General features: G+C 39.4%; 1 protein-coding gene across 5 annotated transcripts in view; it reads left to right on the plus strand.

Annotated features, from left to right (window-relative positions):
- Positions 1–21,536, plus strand: part of LIN54 (lin-54 DREAM MuvB core complex component) — a 38,998-nt gene that overhangs the window by 1,404 nt on the left and 16,058 nt on the right. For 2 of the 5 annotated variants that reach the window (XM_064450414.1, XM_064450413.1), the window contains exons 2-3: positions 12,323–13,035; positions 19,146–19,266. In XM_064450414.1, coding sequence (XP_064306484.1) covers positions 12,358–13,035; positions 19,146–19,266 — 799 coding nt within the window. In that variant the 5' untranslated portion in view covers positions 12,323–12,357. Of the gene's footprint in view, positions 1–4,525; positions 4,839–12,322; positions 13,036–19,145; positions 19,267–21,536 lie in introns of those variants that run through there. The other 3 variants (XM_064450412.1, XM_009508429.2, XM_064450415.1) reach the window with 3 other exon arrangements.

Consider the following 21,536-nt stretch of genomic DNA (forward strand, 5'->3'; position numbering starts at 1 on the left):
ATGAACAGGAGGAAAGCTCTCAGACTTAAGACTTCAAGGGAAGAAGGAACAGATATTTAAATAATCTTTCATTAGCTTCATCCTTCTGAACAGTTGCTTGAAATATATTACGGTTATTGTAGAAAATACTGAATACAGAAAAGTCATTTGGAATATTCTTTGCTTTATGTAAAGCTTGACAATAACAGGCAATGCCTTGTGTGTGTGGTTAGCTTATACACAATATCTTTTTAGCTTATTGGTTGCAAGGAAAATAGCAGGTTATCAGCTGAGAATATTTCTTCTGTCAGGGGAATCCTTTCATAAAATAAAATGCATTAGACTTGTGTTTCTTATTCCCCAAGACATCTAGTTTATGTATGCATCAGCAAGTGATAACTTGGTTATATGCCTTGTGCAGACTTGTATCAACTTACAGAGATGTGGGGCTGTATTGCTCTCTAGGCCAAGCACTCTTAAAGGTTGGCTTGGAGAGTGTGTTAGAAAGTACAGCCTGGCTTCTCTAATGGGTTAAAAAGGTACCTCATGCTTGTTGTAATGCTTAAGTTTCAAAAGTTTGTTATGCAATGTTGATTGTTTATGGAGAACTATGTACAACAGCAGATAGTTTGGTTTGCTTATGCTTCTGCGATGTCCAAGCTCAGACAGTTTGTAACTGAATGCTCTGAAGGGTTCGGCTACAATTCTCAAAAAGCTTTAACTGATTTCAGGTTGAGTATCTGCTATCTAAACGTTTATTTGAAGTGTGGAGAAGAGTGCTGTCAGATTTCAGCCTTAGAGATATTGTTATCTCATATGTTGGGATATAATTTATTTTAGGTTTTGAAAAGCAGTTAAAGGTCCTTAAATTATTTTCCCTTACACTTGTTTGAAAAATATTTCATGAGAGAAAAAAATCAAGGTACATTGAAGTGTGTGTTGATTTCTGCTTCAGTAACAAACTGTGCTTCCTTATCTGTCACTTGGTCTGCTTGTGCTTCTGTTCCCTTCTTGTGCTATAGAGGTAGTGCTTTCTTAACATGCTGTTAGAAGGACATCTTAATATCCTACAGAATTTGTATAGTACAACGGTGAGATTAATAACTGCCTAGGAGACAAACTCATGTTTTGGTTTTGGGTTTTTTAATTCTTAGCTGTAGGACCTGCCAATGAGAAGTAGAAAATATTTCTTGAAATATTGATTCAAGGGTTGTGTTCTGCCAGGCCTTACATTTGAGTAGCTTGGTTTCCTCAGTTGCTTAGAAAACTAGTAAGCAGTGTGTGGCTTTCCGTATAGCCTGTGACTAGACTTGCTCCCTTAACAACATTAGAAAACATAAGTTTTTCTTGCATAAGAAAGAACAAGACTGCTGTAACAATCTGTTGATCAGTGGTGGGAGTACATAGCTACATGATGCGAGAGATTCAGCTTCCTCACGTTCCAGATCTGGATGTAGATTAGTGGCTTCTTAACTCTTCCAACTTCTGTGTCGTTCCCCTGCACAAGCTATACTTCTGCAGTTGAACCCACATGAGGGTTATGTCCTTAGTTTTGGTCTGTGCTCTGATCTGTCACAGAAGTTCCAGGCATGTACCCAATCCCCATCTCTGTGGTCTGACTGGGGTTGTTTTTCTTCCTTTGGAGTAGCAGAAGTTTCTGCTGAATGGACTCCAGAAGCTTATTTGAAGAATGTTTTAGAAACTTCTTTAGATTAATCTGACTTTCCTGTGAAAAGTTCTTCAGGGTTTTTTTTATATTATATTTTATTGAAAAGTTCCCAGTGGTCTCAGGTCTGCCTACATAGCTTAATCTGCTTTCTGCCCTCAAATATTTGAATTAAACAGGAGACACACTCTGCAAATAAGTGAAAGCTTTCTATTTTAAGATCTATTTAATTGTTAATATTGTAGCATCTGGACAGAGCTTTTTGACAATTTTTGTAGTTTCGTACTTGTTTTCAATGTTTTTTTTCCTAAGTGTTATGCTCCCACTTATTTGGGAGAAGATGTGGCTATGCACTACTATAATCCCATGAGTGTTTGTTGCTGCTTTGCTTGTGAAGAAGATGGCTCTGCACTTCCCTGGCAGCTTCTTCCTCTTCCATGCTTTCCCCTTCTCTTGTGCTGTGTAAGCGCTTAAGCAGCTACCCATAGACCACAGTTAAAGACCAATCTGCATTAAAACTAACCTGGCTTTGATTCTAGGTTAGAGTGAATCTATGAAAAATGGCCAGCCATTGGTCTAGTGTTCTGACACAACTGAAGGAGTTGGTTGTGCTCTTCCCCTTCCCTCTATGCAGGGAGTATAAATGCTAAGCTGGGAGGGGGAGGGAGGTTCCTTGGTTTCCCCAGTCCCTGACCCAGCTGGATAGTTGGCTGCGATGAGATTCCTTGGTGCTGTTCTGGTGTTCATAGACTTTGAACTGAGCTATCTCAGCACACGGACCCACCAGAATTTGCTCACTACTTTGTGGTGCAGTTTTCTTCCTGGGTTGAACAGCCATGTCAGCAGCACGGAAAAAGTAGGGCTGTGACAGCTCACAGTTCAATTTGGATGGCTAGCTTTAACACAGCTTGGTTCCTTCATCTAGGCTGTCCTTGAAGCTGCATAAATGCTTGCTAGCACAAGGACAGAAAATGTATGGAAATTAATAGGCAGATGCTAAAGGAGGACAGCAGAGCTTTAGCAGTAGTGCTGTCTTAACATGCATGGGGAATTGGGAGTATAAGGAAAGTAATGCTGCTGATCATGTGCACCCAGTGGTCAAAGTTGCAAAGGATGCTATTTGAAATAACAATGCAATAAAGATATTTCTATGATGTTTTTCACAGTAAATCCTAAGAAAAATGTAGCAGTTGCTTGTTTTATTAGTATGTAATTACCAGTTTGCCAGATGCGGGTTTTTTTACCTTTGAAAACCTTTGAAAAGGTTTTCCTTTTCATATTACAATGGAAGCTTAAATTACCCACCACATGCCAAGGGAAGAAGGATAACTGGTATGTGAGCAAGTGGTTGGTTTGTTGGTGTTTCTTTATACTCCAGCCATTCTTAAAAAGCAAACAACTAGCACCTCTGTTATAAACATGGCACTGGTGACATGAGATTAACTTTTCTTCCCATGAGAAACAAAACAAAAACCTTAACTGTGTAATTTAAAACTTTCATGTCCATATGAATTGATAACTGCTACTTTAAACACATGTGACTTGCTAATTTGTGTACCTTGCCCATTCCTCTGAGATGTTGCACATGGTTGCGTGTACAGTGAGTCACATAGGGAACATTCACCTAGCAGAATGTAGAGTAATGGGAAGGGAATGGTGTGCATTGGTTGAGCGAATTATGGTTGCCTTGGGAACTATTATTTTGAATTTTGTGACTGTAGATGGTTAACTTTGTGGTGGAGAACACCTGATATTTTCTTAGTATTCCTTGTAACTGATGAAAAAAGACTGGATACTTACACTAGCTCTGTTTCCAGCATTTGATAAGGAGTAAGGTTGGGGTTTTTCCCTTGCTATAGTTTGCCATTGATATTGTATTTGATAAATCTAGAACCATAATTCTCTGGGAAGCATGCAGACAAACCACCTCCATATCTTGTCTTCTGTAGAGAATGGGAAGGAGAATGGAAATTGTCTTGTGTTCCACATGCATATTTTGCTACTGTGTTAAAACTATTTGCTTTCACTCTGCTGTTACATATGTAAACATGGTGAGTTTGCAGTCTTAGAGGATTTTTTCCTTTGTTAATCATAGCTTTCTCACGGATTGATTTTTTTTTGTTTCATGACATTTTTTAAGGCAATCTAGCTCAGTAAGCTTAAACAAAAGACTCTGAAAAAATTCAGTGCCGAGGGATTTTGTAATTCTTTGGTTTATGACAAAACCTTTCAATTTTAAAGGCAATGTAGAGTGTCAGAGTAAGAAAGTGGGGAATGCATAAAATGACACTATTTTACCTATTATTGAAATGGTAGCAAAAATCAAGGATGGCAATTAATTAGGACAAGTGTAGTACAGTAAGATTGCCTATGTGCAGTTGTGGTCTTTCATTTGATAATACGCCAACAGTATGGGATGAATCATGGGTGTATATATATGCTTCTGTGAAGGCTTTTCTAGCAAATGAGGGAAAATATGTCCAGTGTCATGAGCTTAAGACCTGCGTTTGCTATCTTTTTGTGCCATTGATATTTATGAATTTCACTTGTCTGGAATAGTTGTTTGCTTGTATGTACTTGGCAAAAAGGGATGGGAGAACACAGCAAACAAGGAGATGAACTAGCATGTTCTTTATTTTGTTTTGGTTAGAAAATGTCCCAATAAAATTATTTGTTTCTCTAAGATTTTTGTTTTCCTTTGAAATCAACTTAGGCAAACAAGTGACCTTTACTTTTTTAACTGTAGCTTGTTTCTGCTTTGCTTAGGTAGGTGTTCTGTCACTTGCACTAGCAAGCAGTCAAGAATCTGTGGAAACTGAGCCTTGTGTTCATATGTAGTGTATTCAATCTTTTATTGAATTAAGTTTCTTCTGCTTGATGGGTTAACATCCAGAACATTAAATGAAGAGTGTTGTTTTTTCTGCTTGCAAGGAATAGTTCTGGTGCCAGTGCTGCGAACTGGCTACAGCAGAGGGACCAACAAAGCTCTGGTCAATTTAGCACCTACAATGACATTAGTAAAGATTGTCACTTCTGTTTCCTGTGAAGAAAAAAATTAACAACTGCATATGAGCTATGGATTCTCCCAGGAAAGAAGCAGAAAACATGAAAAGGGGGAGGCTACTTACGAATTTTTACTGTTGCTACTGGAATGACTGGGAAAAAATAAGGGCTCATTCTCTTGAACAGGTGAGTTTTTGTGTTATGTCATCAAAAAGACATAGGTTGAATAAAAAGCTTTGACAAGTTGGTTTTCCTGGATTCTTAACAAAAATTCTTAATGCCACTGTTGTGAGTTGTTACATTTGCTTCTGCTTCTGATATTTTTTCATGTCTGCAAAATGAGCTTTGTCCTTGGAAGAGAATTATCACTTAGTTGTCCAGATTATAAGAACCTAGACTACTGTAAACAACACAGAAGCTATACAATTTTGCACAAACTGATCCCATAGTCATTTATAAGTTATATTGCTGCTGCTCAGTTGGTTTTGATAGACTGTACAGTTTGACACAGCTGTTTGGGTGCATCTCCTGAGCTGGATTCTGGGGGAACTTAACTGAGGTGCTGAGACACCCTCTGATTTTAGTGCATCCAGCTCATTGTGGGTGTGTGGTGGTTTAACATACTGTAGTGATCGACTAGGGCAGCTGAGACACAGCAACCTACCAAGGCTACAAGTCAGCTTTGTTGTCCCATCATATATAGTAACACTGTTAATCTCCAATCCACAAAATTATAAATTGACAATTGGCAAAAGCTTCTGTGTATACAAAGTTTTCTTAGATGTAGTAAAGAGGGAAGCAATGAGCTATGTGATCTTGCAAAATAAAAAAACAACTTTTTCCATGGAGAAACACAATTAAGCCTCTGCATATAATTGGTTCTTGTCTTATTAATTCTGAGAATGAGATGAACCTTCTGGATCTGTTTCAACTCAGATAGTGTAATGGTGACTTGTCCAACCAGTAGTAGAGCATGTTTGCCACGGAAGTCAAATTGGGAAGGGTATTCTGTAAGGACAGAAAGGGGGATATTGAGTAGCATGGAGGTTGCATGCAAAGAACTCTTCCTTCCAGATGGCCTTGGTATACTGTCTGGAATAAAGCATCTCCAGGGATGGTACAGTAAATATCTCTGTCACTTTCAGGATATTGAAAACAAAAGCTGTAAGGGAGAACATGTGGTCCTATTCACTGAAATGCTTCTCTCTGGCTAGTCCTGTCTGTAAGATTTTTTTGAGGTGTTTATCCAAAAGCTTAATTGTTAGCTTCTTATGTATACCTAATGAAACTTACAATTTGTGTTTCAGAAGCTCTTCAATCTTTTGTGTTATGATAAATGAGACTTCAGAGGTCTGAGAAGCTTGCATTTGAAGTGGCCCATGTGGTTCTGGAGCAGAGATGATGATTTCACTGAAATTCCCATTTCTTTTTAAATTGATCTCTTGACTCAAAATCTTAATGTGGAATTTCATTCCACAAAAGCCAGTTATTGCACAATCCCAGTTATTTAAGTTTTCCCAAAAAAGAATATGGAAGTTCTTTATCTAGAGATTAAAGTGGGAGGGAAGGGGTAATAGTGTGTTTTGGCATTTGGATGAAGTCGTGGTTTGCCCGCAGGCGAGCTATTTATCTCCAGCTCAGTCCTTCTGCAAGTAAATATATTCTGTACTACTTAAGTTCAAGGCTGGTAGAGCTGCTGAGATCTGCAGCTAGAAGCATGTTTTCTGATGAATCACTGCAGTATAACTGTTTGAGCTATTTTTGCTTTTCTTTCAATACTCCATTGTATTTTTAAAAAATGAAGAAAGCCACCTTAGATTTCTAGGGTAAGTTTAAAAAGCAGTAGTGGCCATAACAGCTTTCACTGCTTCTGAATCTTGACAGCACTACCCTGAAAGCATTGCAATTTATGGTCTTAAATTTTTATCAGGTTTTCATCTCTGCATTCTTCTGACTTTGAACAGAATCATGGTTACATGAGACACATAAGGAATTAAGTGCTTAGGACAAAATGCCATGCTAGCATATTTTTGGAAATGAAATCAGTTGCATGTGTTTTTGTTTCAGAATGAACTTCATGTATTGTACCTTCTGACTGATCAGCGCTGCTGAAGTATACATATAATGTACTGCATAGTCATTGCACTTCCTGATTCACAAAGTCTCAGTAAAATCGAAAGGTTACAATTCCATTTTGAGGAACCTTTGCTCATAAATACAGTGCTAAAATGCACTCTCACTGAAAACTGCTGGCAGCAAGCCTAATATTAAACAGTGCCCTGTATGATAACACCTGTTAGAAGTCTGTGGGGAACTCGATGTCAAGCCTATGATAGCAGTTTTCATGCTTGTTTTTATGAGTGTTCTTGGTGTGATATTGCTGTGTGTTCTGAATTCTTCTGTAGCCCCGTATTCAAGAGGCATCTGGAATTCAGAAAGCAAGACCTTTATTTCAAGCTATATTTAAAAGACTGAAATCTGCGTTTCTTGGGTTGAGTGATAAGTACTCTTTGTATTTAAGTTTTGGGGTTTTTTTTTCTTTTCCAGTTCACTGGAAACACCTTCAAAATGTGTTTAATGATTGTAAGAACACTGGTGTAGTTTTGTTTTTCAGCTTTTGTGCTACTCTATGTGTGAAAATGACTGAAATTGGCATGTAAACCAAGGGAAAGGTGAAGGGAAATGCTCTGATTTTTGGGTTCTATTTTAATTTTTGTTTGCTTGAATGTAGAACACTGTTTCCAGTCACAGAAAGCAAACTGAATTGCTTTGTTGGGCTGCAATGAACATTATTTCCAGTTCTGTCCTGGAAAGTTGCTGTAAGGTGTGTGCTAAACAAACAGTGTTTAAGACTTTAACCTTACCATGACAAAGCGACCTCAACACTCCCTTTCAAGGGAAAAGGAGGATGTACAGATGTGTATGGAACCTCTTGCTGTGGTCAACAGCATTCATTTATTGGTAATCACAGCATAAATGGCTATTCTAATTACTTCTCTGTTTCTGCCTTCTTAGCCTGGACGTGCCAGTCATTTGAAAAATATACACATGTTGATGTTCTTTTACTTCTGCAGAACATTGCACTGTTAGATCAGCAGGCAGTGTTCATATAACAGCAATGCCTTTGCTCTTCAGTGCACTCTAGAATTTACTTAGCACCAGTAAGGATTAGACCCATAAAGGGCAGTAAGTAGTTCTCAAGAAGAAGGTTTATCATCAGCTTGCTGATCATGGTCCATCGTCAGAACCACATGGAAGTCTTAAATTTTTGGCTTGCTCTACTACAAATAGTGAACATTGAGAGTGTCAACTGATGATTGAGATAGATACCTATGCACTTCTGAAATGTAGACATGGCTTGAAATGCAGACTAATATTAGTAAAATGGTGTTGTTTTGCCACCTTCTTAATGGACATCTAACTAGCATGTGAGAGCTAGGTAACATCGGTGAGCCATGCATGGGAAAGTAACTTGTCCTTTAAGTGGTTTAGTTTTCTAGATACAAATTATTCTGGGTAGCTGCTTAGAGTTTTGTTGGTTTTTTTTTTTATAATACTACTCAGTACCTCAAATGACTAGAATGTTCTTCCTTAATAATCTTGTTTTGTAATTGGTGGTACATTTGGGCAACGTAATGTAGTAAAAAGGGGATTGTCTAATCCAGAGTTAGATCATAGAATGATAGAATGGTTTAGGTTGGAAGGGACCTTTAAGAGGTCATCTAGTCCAACCCCCCTGCAGTGAGCGGGGACATCTTTAACTGGATTGGGTTGCTCAGAGCCCCATCCAGCCTGACCTTGAATGTTTCTGGGGGTGGGGCCTCCACTACCTCTCTGGGCAACCCATTCCCCAGTGCTTCCCCACCCTCATTGTAAAATTTTTCTTCGTATTCAGTCTAAATCTACCCTCCTTTAGTTTAAAACCATTACCCCTTGTCCTGTAACAATAGGCCTCGCTAAAGAAATTGCCCCCATCAGCTTGGTGTCATCTGCAAACTTGTTGAGGGTAGACACGATCCCACTCACTCACTGATGAAAATGTTAAACAGCACTGGTCCCAGTATGGACCTCTGAGGGACACCACTCCTTACCAGTCTCCATCTGGACATCGAGCCGTTGACCACTACCCTCTGGATGCGACCATCCAACCAATTTCTTATCCACCAAACACTCCATCTATCAAATCCCTATCTCCCCAATTTAGAGAGAAGGATACTGTGGGGGACTCTGTTGAAGGCCTTACAGAAGTCCAGGTAGATGACATCCGTTGCTTTTCTCTTGTCTACTGATGCAGTCACTCCATCATAGAAAGCCACTAGGCTGGTTGGGCAGGACTTGCCATTGGTGAAGGCATGCTGGCTGTCTCAAATCACCTCCCTGTCCTTCATGTGCTTTAGCATAGCTTCTAGGACGTCTGAGATAGATATCTCACTAGATATCTTAGTGCTTCAAAATGCTGGTTTTCTAGCAAGCAATGCACTCGCATGTACATGTAATTCAACCATTTACAATTTGTATGACGTAATGCTTTCATCAAAAAATTAGTTGTGGCTTTTTTCTTTCTCTCTAGCTTCTGTTTTGCCTGAAGTATTCTCTGTACTATATCTAAGGTCTTTGTTAGCTTGATTGTAAAAAACACTTTGATATGCATTGTGTGTAATCTAATTTCTGTGGTAGCATGCTGTGATTCCTGGTATGTGAGAATTAATTTTGATGTGAAGAAAACAGCTACAGGTCACAGGATAGCTGAGTTTTTAACAGCGGTTGTGGTGAAGGAAGAAGATGTGGTCGTGTTGCATGCATGGCTTCTAAAGCTTTGGGTATGATCAACTCAAGATTTTTGTGGTAAAGGCAGTGTATTTCATATCAATATGCTAAAACATTTCTGTTTTGAAGACAATAGGGCATGAATGTTTGAAAACTAAAGTAAAAGATTTTTATTTTTTTATAGCATGTCTACTAAAGAGTATCTTCTGTTTGTTCCTCTGTGGGTTTTTGGCTCATTATGTTTTACCTGTTTTTCTCAATATTTTGTAGTGTTATATGTCAATGGTAGCAGCATGGAGAGTTTAGTAACTGTTCCATGGCTGAATAATTGCAAGATATGCTTTTTTCCCTCCTCCATCCCAAGAGCTGGAAGATTAGTAAGGGGAATGGGAGGAGGTGAATGAATTGCTACTGCAGTGTTCCTATTGAATAGTACTTGGATCTCTCTTTTGTGGCAGCTTCTAACTATTTGAGGCCTGGTAATTTTCAACTGCTTAATCTCTTAAGTATTAAGACCAAAAAAATTTGGATTTTTTCAGCTCAGCAGTCTTCTGGGGTTTATGTATCACCACTACTGAAGAGGGCAGATAAGCAGAAGCTCAAAAATTTGGAAAGCATTTAATCACCTAAACTTTGGATGTGGATGAGAGCATCTCATTCTTCTCAGTTAAATTGTCAAGGATTTATTCTGTATTTCCCCTACTTCCTCCTGCTTTTGCCTCTGTTTTAATGAATGGATTTAGGAATGAAATAATGTTTAAAAATGTTTACCAGTTAAGAGAAATATGCTGATTTTATGAATATAACTTTATATGAATATTGTGGGATTTTTGAGTTTAAAATCCTTAAATCTGAGCCATAGCCTGCTAATAGTCCCCTGCTCTACCTTTACTTGAAAGAGAAGTGATGGTGTTGTCACAATTCTGTCTCTGCAAAGGAAATGCCAAATGTTACCCCTTTTGTATTTGCTAACTGGTGATACTGTATGATTCCTTAGATGATTCCTTCCTTTTCAAACATGAGGCAATCATTACTTGGATTGTGGTTGACCATAGGAGTCTAACTTCTGAACCCAAGTCCCTTGTCCTTGTCAGTATAGAACAGGATGATGGGAGTGGTTTTGTCCAAAACAGCTTGAAGCCCATGCAGGTTGATGAGGCGATGATAAAGCAACGCAGCTCAGGAGGAGAGCAAGTGGCCTTAATATATGCTGAAACAGTCTGCTTTTACCATTCCTATGCAGTTAACCAATTTGCCTTTAAGACAGCAATGCAGTACTACTACTAATGTGTCCTTAGGAGTAAGCTGTTTTGTCAAGTGCTAGTTACCGGGGCTGGCATCACTGAAAGTTGTACTGTCATTACTTTTGGAGAAATGCTTTCCAAATGAGGTATTTCTGGCAGTGACACTGGATAACTTTGTATCTTTAAATGCCTGCCAATAAGCGAGCTGTGTGTGTTTGACCCTCGGTCATCTGAACAAGTTCTTTCACAGCTTAGGCTTCTTGAGTATCAAGGCAGTTTGATATGGCTTGTACTCTGGAGGTGAGGGGAGTCAGGATGACACCTGTCATGATTAGGAAGGCCTTGGACAGCTCCAGCACAACCTCCTGAACTCAGCATGAAAACTGGGTAGAATATAGCAGAGGTTTTTCCCCATTCTTCTACCTCATGGGCAAAACGCAGCTGTTCTGTAGTTAGCTGCTGTGCAAAATGGAACCACAGTGACTCCAGAGGAGTTAATGCTACCTTGGCATTTGGTCAGTGTTTTTAGTGGCACAGTTCCTTAATTATGAATATTGCCAAGTACAAATAGCTCAGCTCTGCTTTTCCCAGCAGGTAGGAAACTGAATTTGTGAGGATCCTGTCGTCTTGAGTTTATAATAACTACTCGAGAGTATGTACACATACCTACACAGTGTGCTTGCTCGTCCAGTGGCCAAGCATGCTGATGGGGCCAGCAAGTGGGGAAAGTGCCATATTAAGCTGACCTGTTTCAGCCTGTGACAGTGATACAGTTTTAGTGGGAATGGCAGATGTGACCATTTCCAGCAATGTCTTTAAGGCTTCTCAAATGGGAAGTGAATCTGGCTTTGAATCTCACTGTAGTTTGTTTTTATATCAATTGGTCACTAGTCAGCTTAAAAAAAATCTGTGTTCTTTCAGATGGGGTATTCTTTGTTTTGTGTTTAGAACACATTTCAAATTAATTATGAATTTGGGCATTATGTTTTCCTGTGAGTATTGAGGGGAAAAAATTGAGCTGTTCTTTTCACAGCCAGCATAGTGGCAGTTCATCTTGGAAGGGCAGGGCTTTGGCTTGGTCCTGGGGTAGGCGGACTGTTGTGTGTGGCGTTGTTAAGCCCTGTCACTAGACAGCTGTTTGTTTTACCAAGATTTCCAAAACAAGGATTTGGCAAAAATGAACCAGTTATATCTGGTATAGATAACAAGTCTCTTGAGGCAAGATAACCTGCTAATTAATGTTGACATGTATGAGAAAAGCCATTATCATCTGTTGTATTTTTAAAACTTTTCTTGCTTTATATTTCTGTAAGCTTAAGTGTCTGTGAACAAGATGCCTGTATCTTGGGAAGGGGAACTCTACTACTCTGTGTACTGTGTTGTCAAGAGTGGACTGGTAATCCACAGCAAGTCAGTGCTTTGATTTGGCTTCAATGGATGATGTTGGAGAGGTTTGATATAAATTCTTGCTGAGAGTAAATTCAGCTTCATGTGTTCTGTTTTGATAACAATTTTTTTATTATATCCCTCTTGTGCATGCACAGTACCTTCAGTCTGAAAAAAAATTTCTGCTACTATATTTTAGTCTTTGGTAATGTTATTCATAAAGCTTTGAAAATGTATGTTTTCTGGAAGCCAATAACATTTAAAAATATTATTGCAGTACCTGCTCCAGTCATCACTGCCACAACTGCTAAAATGGAGGTGGTTTCAGCAGAAGTCAACAGCTTGCTCCCTGAGGAAATAATGGACACTGGTATAACTCTGGTGGAAGATGATAGCATTGAGGCAGTTATCGTGTCGTCGCCAATGGCAGAGTCTATTCCCATGGAAACAGAACTGGAAGAAATAGTGAACATGAGCTCCACCAGCGACTCCTCAGCTACAACTACCACAGAATCTGTTACCACACCCAGCAATCACTCAGGCGATACGACAGTGAACACAACCCCAAAAACTGATGTGAATGCAGTAGTAAAGCCTAGCTTTCCAAGTGGCCTCCATAAACTTGGTGCTCAGACCCCTGTCACTATATCAGCCAATCAAATTATTCTGAACAAGACCGCCGATATTAAAATAGGCCATCAGAATATTAAACCGGATGGGCAAAAGCTAATTGTAACCACTTTGGGCAAGTCTGGCCAACCTATTGTTTTAGCATTACCCCACAGCCAAATCCCACAGGCGCAGAAGGCCACGTCCCAAGCCCAAGGTGGAGACTCCAAGGTACAAGGCCAGCAGATCAAAGTTGTTATTGGAGGTCGGTCAGAGGTGAAGCCTGTTGTTGGTGTCTCAACTTTGACACAAGGAAGTCAGCTGATAAACACTGCGGCCCAGCCTTCTGTTTTGCAGACCCAGCAATTAAAAACAGTACAGGTAAAGTGAGTTATGCTGATGAAACATCTTAAGAACAATTTTGTTGCTGCAGCTGTTTTCCATTTCCTTCACTGATTGACACATGGTTGCTTTCAGCCTTTGCATTTATTCCTTGTATTAAATATACAATGCTGGTCTTAACCCATGCTTTCATCTGTGGATGCATTTACCATTTTATGCCTTTTACTTGTAGCTACTGTCTAGAAACTTAGAATTATAGTGTCATTAAGGTTGGAAAAGACCTCTAAGATCAGGTCCAACCGTCAACCCAATACCACCATGCCTCCTTAACCATGCCCTGAAGTGCTGTGTCTACATGCCTTTTGAACACCTCCGAGGATGGTGACTCTACTGCCTTTCTGGGCAGCCTGTTCCAATGCCTGACCACTTTTTCAGTAAAGAAATTGTTCCTAATACCCAATCTAAACCTCCCCTGGCCCAACCTGAGGCCGTTTCCTCTCGTCTTGTCACTAGTAACTTGGGAGAAGAGACCAACACCCACTTCATTCCAACCTCCTTTCAGGTAGTTGTAGAGAGCAATAAGGTCTTAGGACTTGCATCAAAGAAACTGCGCTATTAAAATTCAGTAAATTGAAGATAATTTTCCCATTAATTTCATTCTATAAAAAAATTCTATATGCTTTCAGGAAGACTGACTTGAACTCTATATGCCTGTTGTTCTTTATTCAAAGCATACGCTGCTATACTCCTTTATGAAAGAGTAACTTCTGCCTCTATTGCATTTAGTTTGTTTAAATAAACTCTCGGGGGGGGGAAACAGCTTTCCAGCATTTGAAAAAGAACAGAAAGGTATATCTTGTCTGCCTCTATTAGCAAGTCAAGCTTGTTAATAGATACTGATAGACTAGATGCTATTGTAACCTGGACACTTCAAGGCCTTGTTTCTCATCTCTGGCATGGATGTTGAAATATTTGAAACTGCAGAGAATTGGCTGGAATCTGAAAATGTGTAGAAAAGACTTGGATTATAACCCAATGGGTCTGATTTTTATCTGGTACGTGGGAAAACTAAATGTGAGTTACTTTCTTGGCAGAAATAAGACCTCATAAAAGTGAAGGAAAAGTAGAACTTGATGCAGGTTATGATGGAGGAATATTTCTTTTACAGTCTAAATGAAATGACTAAACTCTTAAGTATGCTAATAAAAACTAATTTGCTGCACATGAAAAATGACAAACTTTTAAGCATGTTATTAGCCAAATGCTAAGTTCCCCAACTAGTATTTCATGGCAAGCAAATGTGAGCAACTCAAGATGGTTTGTTTTAAAGCTGCAGGTGATCCTAGCACTGATTTCTGCTTTCTCCTTTTTTGCTACATCATATCTGTGGAAAACATGTTTAACAATGGCTGTTTGAAACATATTGATTTTCTTGTGACTTATTTTTGTACTTTGATCATTAGTGATATGGTTGTCATCATAGCTTTCCAAAAAGCCTCTGCTCTTGACTCAGCATAGGAACATTTAAGAGTGGATTGGTTCCTGTTACTTGGCTTCAGTTGCTCACTGTTAAGTGACAGATAGAGGAAACCGAGGAGAAGGACTTAGCTGTGATGTGCTTTTGCTTGTATGAGATGACCTGTGCCATCAGTGACTGAGATATAGTGACTTGGCAAGCAACCTCTGCAGTTTATCATTAGGAATTGTACAGGTTCCTTAATAGAAGCCGTTACAAATGGACTTGCATCCATTTGTAGATCTAGTTAATTGCTGTTTGAGAAAATTTGTTTTGTTGTGGTCTCTTTTTATTAAACCTTTGCTTCCATTTGCAAGACAGGTTGAACTGTTAATACCTGGCGTTCCTTTTTTGCTATAAAGAGAGGAGGAAATAGAGATGATAAGCAAGAAGGCAATGTTCAGTTGGTTGTAAGTACCCAATACTGCAGGGAAGATGATTACATTAGAACTTCCCAGACAGTGCTTTTCCCTGTAGGAATTTACTGAAGTATCAGAGGAATATATGAGGCTGGGCAAGAGATTCATTGTCTACCCTATCATGCATGATGGGAGGTAACCCACACCTTGAGTCCCTGGCTTTGAAAACCTGAACAAGCCTCTTAACCTTTCAGTGAGTGGAAGAGGAAACTGTGAATGCCTCCCTGCCTCCCAAGGGTCTTACGTAACTTCTCTTGTGGTGTTGTGAATCAGGTATTTCAGATGCAAGGCAGCACAGCAGTTTGACTTGGTGCTGAAAAGTGAATTGGTAAAAGATTAGATGACAGAGCTCTCTTCAGTTCTTACATCCTCACTGTTGTAGGGGCTTTGCAGGTCATTAGAGAAATTCAGTTAGCATTGCTACAATCTAATTGTGACGTTTGAAACCTCAGCACTTGAGAAAAGGTATGACTGATCGGTTGAGCAAAATGTTCCTTGGGATCTGACTCCCTCTCTGATTACAATTTTAGAGGTTTTTTTAGTTTTAGAGTTTTAGACGCTGTGAGGTATAAAATTCAACAGGACCTTGTGCTGCTTCTATATCCAGAGGTTTATTACTGTCCCTTAGCAGCTTGTCCTGATTTACTTGAAACCACTGCCCTAGATATGTGGACAAAACTACTGGGCAAGTGCTTCTGTTTTCAGCCTGTGGCTCCTGCCTGTGTACAGGCTTAAAAAACAATGTGCCTGCTGGTGTACTACTTTAGTCCAAGTGCATTAAGGAGGAGTTTGGCCTTGCAGATGATTCTCAACCAGATGTCCAGATCCATTACAACTGCTGTCACTAAGCTAGTCTAACTTGGACTTGTCTTCATGTGGCAACTGGCTCTGCATTTCAGCAGTTAAATCTACATGTCCATAGCATTGTTACTACCATGGCAAGAAAACTGTTAAGCCATTGTTGTGGCTTCACCTCATCGTGGAAAAGTGACCTTATGAACTAACCTCAGAGCAAACTCCCATTACTAGCTCAGTTTCTTCATCTTTTCTAAAGTACACTGTTCTTTTTTTCTATTGCTAGAATCCCTGATTTTTTCATATTATGCCAAATATGAATTACATAGGGTGTGGCCACATGGACAAGCTCCCATGAAGTCATCTAGGGAGTGGTTTTATAGTATGTTAGCTCCTCTGTGGTAGCTGACTATGTGGGTATTCGATCCACCAATAAATGCAAGGTATGCCTGTGCCTCTTTCTGTATGAATAGAACATGGTTTGACAGCTGAAAACGAAGTCCTGCCATAGAAACTTGCTAGTTCATCTTGTTTAGTGGAGAGTTCTTAGGAAGATACAAATTGACCCTTTTTAAGTAAAGATGCTTGCAGATAAATCTCTTGGCTTCTGTAGGGGGAAGAAGGTTGGTGTGCGCATGTAAATATAATCGTCATCTTATGGAAGAGCTTGTTGCCCCAGGAAATATTTTTGCGGTCTAATTCAAAGTAACTTGCAGAGAGCATGTTTAGCTTACATAGGCAGAGGAATGATGTTAAGCTTCTTGTGATTAGTACATGTAGTGGCAGAGGGCTCCAGAGAACTTGCTCTTTCTGAAGCATCAGAGGGGCAGCCTGTCATCTTGATTATTTCCTCTGGCTTCTCCAGCCTCTACTGAAAAGGGGTAGTGAGTTTCTCACCAATGCCCAGAAGGCTCTTATGAGTGGCTAGGTTTATCAGCTCCAGTGGCAAAAACTTCAAAAAGACTTGCTCGGCAGCCAGTACGGGCAGGAGTGCACTACCTGCACTTGGGGGCCAAGGGCCGTTCCTCACCTATAACCAACTGCATTTGAATTTTGCCAGATCTCCTAAGCCATGAGGGGATTCACTCATTTGTTAGACCTCCTTCATAGACAAACAGTTCACCCAAAAAGCAGGGGGGAATTTATTTGAGGAGGATATTGCAAGTTGAGTCTGAGGGAAGCATGGCTACTTGTGTTGTTGACCAGCTATTGTTTTGGGATATTAAGTTTTTTCTGAAATAGTTCATGTTAACAGGTAGCTAGTATTTTACACATATTTATGTAAGTCACTTAAGCATGCTTATTGACTGTTACTGGGAAACGACTTCTGTTGTCCAGAGCTGGCTGTTTCTGCTGGATGTTGAACATGTCTGAGCCAGACTTTGCCCTCACTTCAGAGAGTAAAAGCTGTAGCAGTTGAGTTACAATAATACCTTATGACAAGGTAAGATTCATTTCAGTGGAACAAATCTCAAACCAAGCAGGTGAAATGTGGGGAATTTATCAGGAATTAAAATGTGTGTGAATTTACAAAAAAATCTACTGATAAAAATGCCTGCTTATTGATCAGCTGTGTATTTGCTAAGAGAACTGAATCCTTGAAATGTTAAAATAGCTTTGAGTTAAATTTGTAAGCTGGGCTGTGAATGAAGCTTCCTCCTTCAAACAACTTATGTTCCAAGTTTTTAGTTAATAGATGTCAGTGGGGTGTTTTTTCTGATTCACTTTTAAGCCTTGACTATTGTATGTCACCTAGAAAGTAGCTAATGTGGCTTGGGTGCAGTGCGTTTGGGCAAATGACCTTCACCTGCCAATGGTCTGAGGTGAAGGTTTCCTCTGAGGAACATGAACTGTAACTGTGGAGCAGCACATGAATTCCTTTAAATGAGGACTGTTTTCTGGCACTGCCCTGGTGTCAGAGCTGCTTATTGTTGGCTTCCCTTGGCTGGGCACAGCTCAAACATAGAGGTGGCATTTGCTTTCCATGGGAGACTGGAGAGCTCTAGTGCCATAGCAGGGGAGAGCTCTGGCTTCCCCAGCTGTGCTGTGAGTGTGCTGCTGGGAGCTGAAACAGCCTCGTGTGCTTTTTGCAGGGCAGCTGGGGAATTTGTTATGTGCTACTGAATAGTTCAAATGTTTTGGCGTTACTCTACTGTAAAGGAGGTGTTTTCAAGTCAGCAAATTCTATAAACAGTGTTTTGTGTAGGAAACCATAACATCCAGTCTACTCAGTTGCTTCATTTAAGCACCCAGAACTTTCTCAGGCTGTTAAAAGTAGCTGTAATCTCTGTATCTTTGAATGTCAGTGACGTTTCTTCAGTTAGCTACTTGAGTAACAAAGGGGGTTCTGCACCTTTGAGGGGTGGCTCTGCACGTGGATGCCAATGTTGTGCCTCTCTGCTGGATTTGGGGGCTGGTGCCCATGGGATGTGGCTGGGTGGTGTGGTGGAGAGGCAGTATGGGCCTGACCTGTGGGATGGACAAGTGTAAGGGCTTCAGTAATGCCTTCCAGCATACTCACTTGGACTCAGGAAAGATCCTAGTGATAACCTTCATCTGCAGGCAGCCTCTGCAGTCAACAGGTTAAAATAGTCTTTGAAAGAAGTAACCTCTTAATTGAACTATTCACCAGCCAGTGTATAGAAACTATTAAGATAAATGCATTTGGTAGTTAACTTCTGTATGTGTGGAAAAGGGCAAAAAGTCTTGTTTAAGACTTAATACTATAAAATCCTACTTACAAAGATTTCAAGATGAAGTGATCTGTCTCCGAATTGCACGTACATGTTCCTGGTCCAGCTGTGTTTCAGGAGATTGGATCACAGAAGGAAAAAAGACCCCCTTGTACCCAAATGTAGCCAACTGATTTGTTCTTGGCTAGTGAGTACCCAAAACTTTCAGGAATATACTTTTTGAGAACTGTTGCAGAAGGCTGTTTCCCCATTTCCAGGATAAAAGTGTGCTGCTACATCAGAATAGGTGAAGACATGTTTAAGAGTAGTAGTTGTCGTATTTAAATCACTTGAGGAACAAGTTTTGTCCTGGTTGGCTGAAAAAGTAGCAGCTTTTCGTAAGCCTCAAATATTGAGTGTTGTGCATTTAATTTTAATATTTTTATATAGACCAACAGCATGTAAGAAGTAATTTCAGCATCTTGAAAATGATGTATGTTTGCACAGAGATATCTTACGAAAAAGCTGTAAGGGATTTGGCTATCCTGCTTTGGTGGCTGGTTTTGTAAAGTGGCATGGATGATATTCTAGTTCTCTCCATAGTGAGAAATGGGGGTGAAATGCAAGATAAGCAATTATTCTTCTGCGTGCAAGTATTGTCTTTTCTATTTTCTAATGTACTCAACACAATAATTCAGATCCAAAATGCTCAAGTTACTTTAGATCTTTTTTCCCTCCATCTTTCAGATTGCAAAGAAGACCCGAACCCCAACTTCTGGCCCGGTGATCACCAAGCTGATCTTTGCAAAACCAATCAATAGCAAAGCTGTTACAGGGCAGACTACTCAGGTGTCACCAGTCATTGCAGGTTGTACTACTTTGACTTGTTTTGCTTTGCCATTTTTAAGACTGTTCAAAGAGACTGTGATTGTAGAAATTTTTGTGTCTCTATTTTACTGTAGTTTCTGTTGAAGTATACCTCACGCAGTTTAAAAAAAAAATCAGATAATTTTGTGGGTAGAAGCAGATAAATGCGGTTGTTGGTACCTTTACACTTTGCTCATTTAAAATCACCTTTGTGATTGTAGAGTTTGATTATTTTGCTTTTACTTCCTGGATTTTGGGGAGGAAAAAAATACCTCACAGCCAGAGAAAAGGCTACTTGATAAACAAAGTTTTTGTAGACAATTATATAAATACACATGGGGGGGGGGGGAGGAGAAACATGGTTTTGTATTACTTTAATCTGCTTAGAGTTGGACTTAAATGTAATACCTGCATATAACAGGAAAAAATGTTTGAGTGAAAAAAGTGGATCAAGCTGTATTGTTTTTCTATGAAGTTGCTCGCCTACTTCAAAAATAAGCACTGCAGAAGAGTCTAAGAAAGTAATTAAGGCAAATAAGAAATGGTTTCCCTCTTCAGTAAATAAATTTGTCCTTAAAAAAAAAAAACAACCCCATAGTGTAATAGTTTATCATGGCAGTGGGACTAATGTGTCCCTTGCTAAATGCATCATTGCATGTATGCAAGTAACATCTGAGATGTGTAAATTATCTCAAAAAGACAAATGTAGGAAGCCAGAGTAGTCTTCAGAGCTTTGAAGGATGTCTTCAACTGCTTCCAGATTGACCAACCCAAGTAGGCCTAAAATCTTTTTGACATATTTGAACAAATTTGTTAAGCCTTTACAGAACTGAGACTTGAGCTGGTTTTAAAAAGAATGCAACTGTCTCCTGTAATCAAAACTTTGATAGATATGAGTGAATGGCACATAACTGAAATATAATCTTTTCCTTGAGTTGTTAGGCTGCCTGCATCCTGAAGCCTGACTCACCTTTTGGGTAAAAGGAGGATTCCCCATCCCACTCCCCAGTTTTTCCCCTTTCTCAAACAGTTCCCTACCAAATCTACAGATATGTGAATAAGAAGATTGCTTCATTGTGTTTATAAATATTTAAATTAAGCTGTTGGTGTGTTTCGTTTTGGTTTTTTAAAGAAAAAAACCCAAAACATTAAAAACCCTGAAATGAGCAACTTGAAGCTGCATTATATCTTCATCTGGCAATACATGAAAACTGGTAAACAAACCACAACAAAAATAATACTAACAAAAGCATGTTTTTAAGTTTGCCTCCAGATGAAGGGAAATGTCCAAATCCAAACATACCTATATAATATTGACAAGTAGATATGTTACAAAATAAACAAACTTCCTGCTTTTAAATCAGTATGTTGGAAAATCAAGAGTACCTGTCCCTGAGCTTGTGAAGAGAAGCATCACTGGGAGGTGAGGATGCTTCTCTAATTGAGAGGGAAATCTTTTTAAACAGCTACTTTTCTCCTTACCATCCCAAACAGTCAGCACAGCCTGCCAGGTTAGAAAGACTGGCTTCATTTTTGGGGAAGGTGTAACATTTGTGTGTTCTGTTTTGATTTTGTGTGTGTGTTTTTATGAATCTGATAAATATTTTTAATTGCCTGAGAATTTCTGCAAACTGAGGTGGAAGTTCTAAATTTGAAAGACTTGTTAATATAAGCAGCCAGATTCTGTTTAGGAAGCTGATGCCAAGGGGTGCAGAGGGAATGTAGTGAGAAAGGGAAAGCTGTCACCAGGAGAAAACAAAATCAAAGTATTGAATACTGTAGATGAAACATGTCAGTCTGTGGGAATTTTACTAGGTTGCGTGTGGCTTTAGCAGCTGCTGGCAAGTATCTGTGCTGTTACTTAGGCTGCACAAAAGTGAAGGTTATTTTAGAGCACGTAGACCTCAGAGGAAGGCAGCTTGCCAAAAGGAGGATGCTTTTTCTTGTTAGTTCCAGTTGAATTAATTGTCATGCCACTGGTTGGTTTTGGATGGAAAAGTTATGCTGGTGTTTGTTTCTTATTTTGATAAATGTAGTACAAGAGAATGGGTGACAGAGAAGCTATGGCAGAAATGAGTCTAAGCCAAAGTGCAGCAGATGAAAGCTCTGTGGTCAAGTAGTCTTTGGAAAGAAACTTAGAAGTATGAAAATAAAAAGGAAAAAGATCTGTTTTCTACTCTGGGAGTTTTGCAATATTCCTAAGACTAATTTCATGATTTGGAGCTGCTGATTTTGCTGTTTAAACTTTTTTTGCTGAAAGCAATGTTTGTA

Source organism: Phalacrocorax carbo, chromosome 4 (genome assembly GCF_963921805.1).
Source record: "Phalacrocorax carbo chromosome 4, bPhaCar2.1, whole genome shotgun sequence".
Lineage (NCBI taxonomy): Eukaryota > Metazoa > Chordata > Aves > Suliformes > Phalacrocoracidae > Phalacrocorax > Phalacrocorax carbo.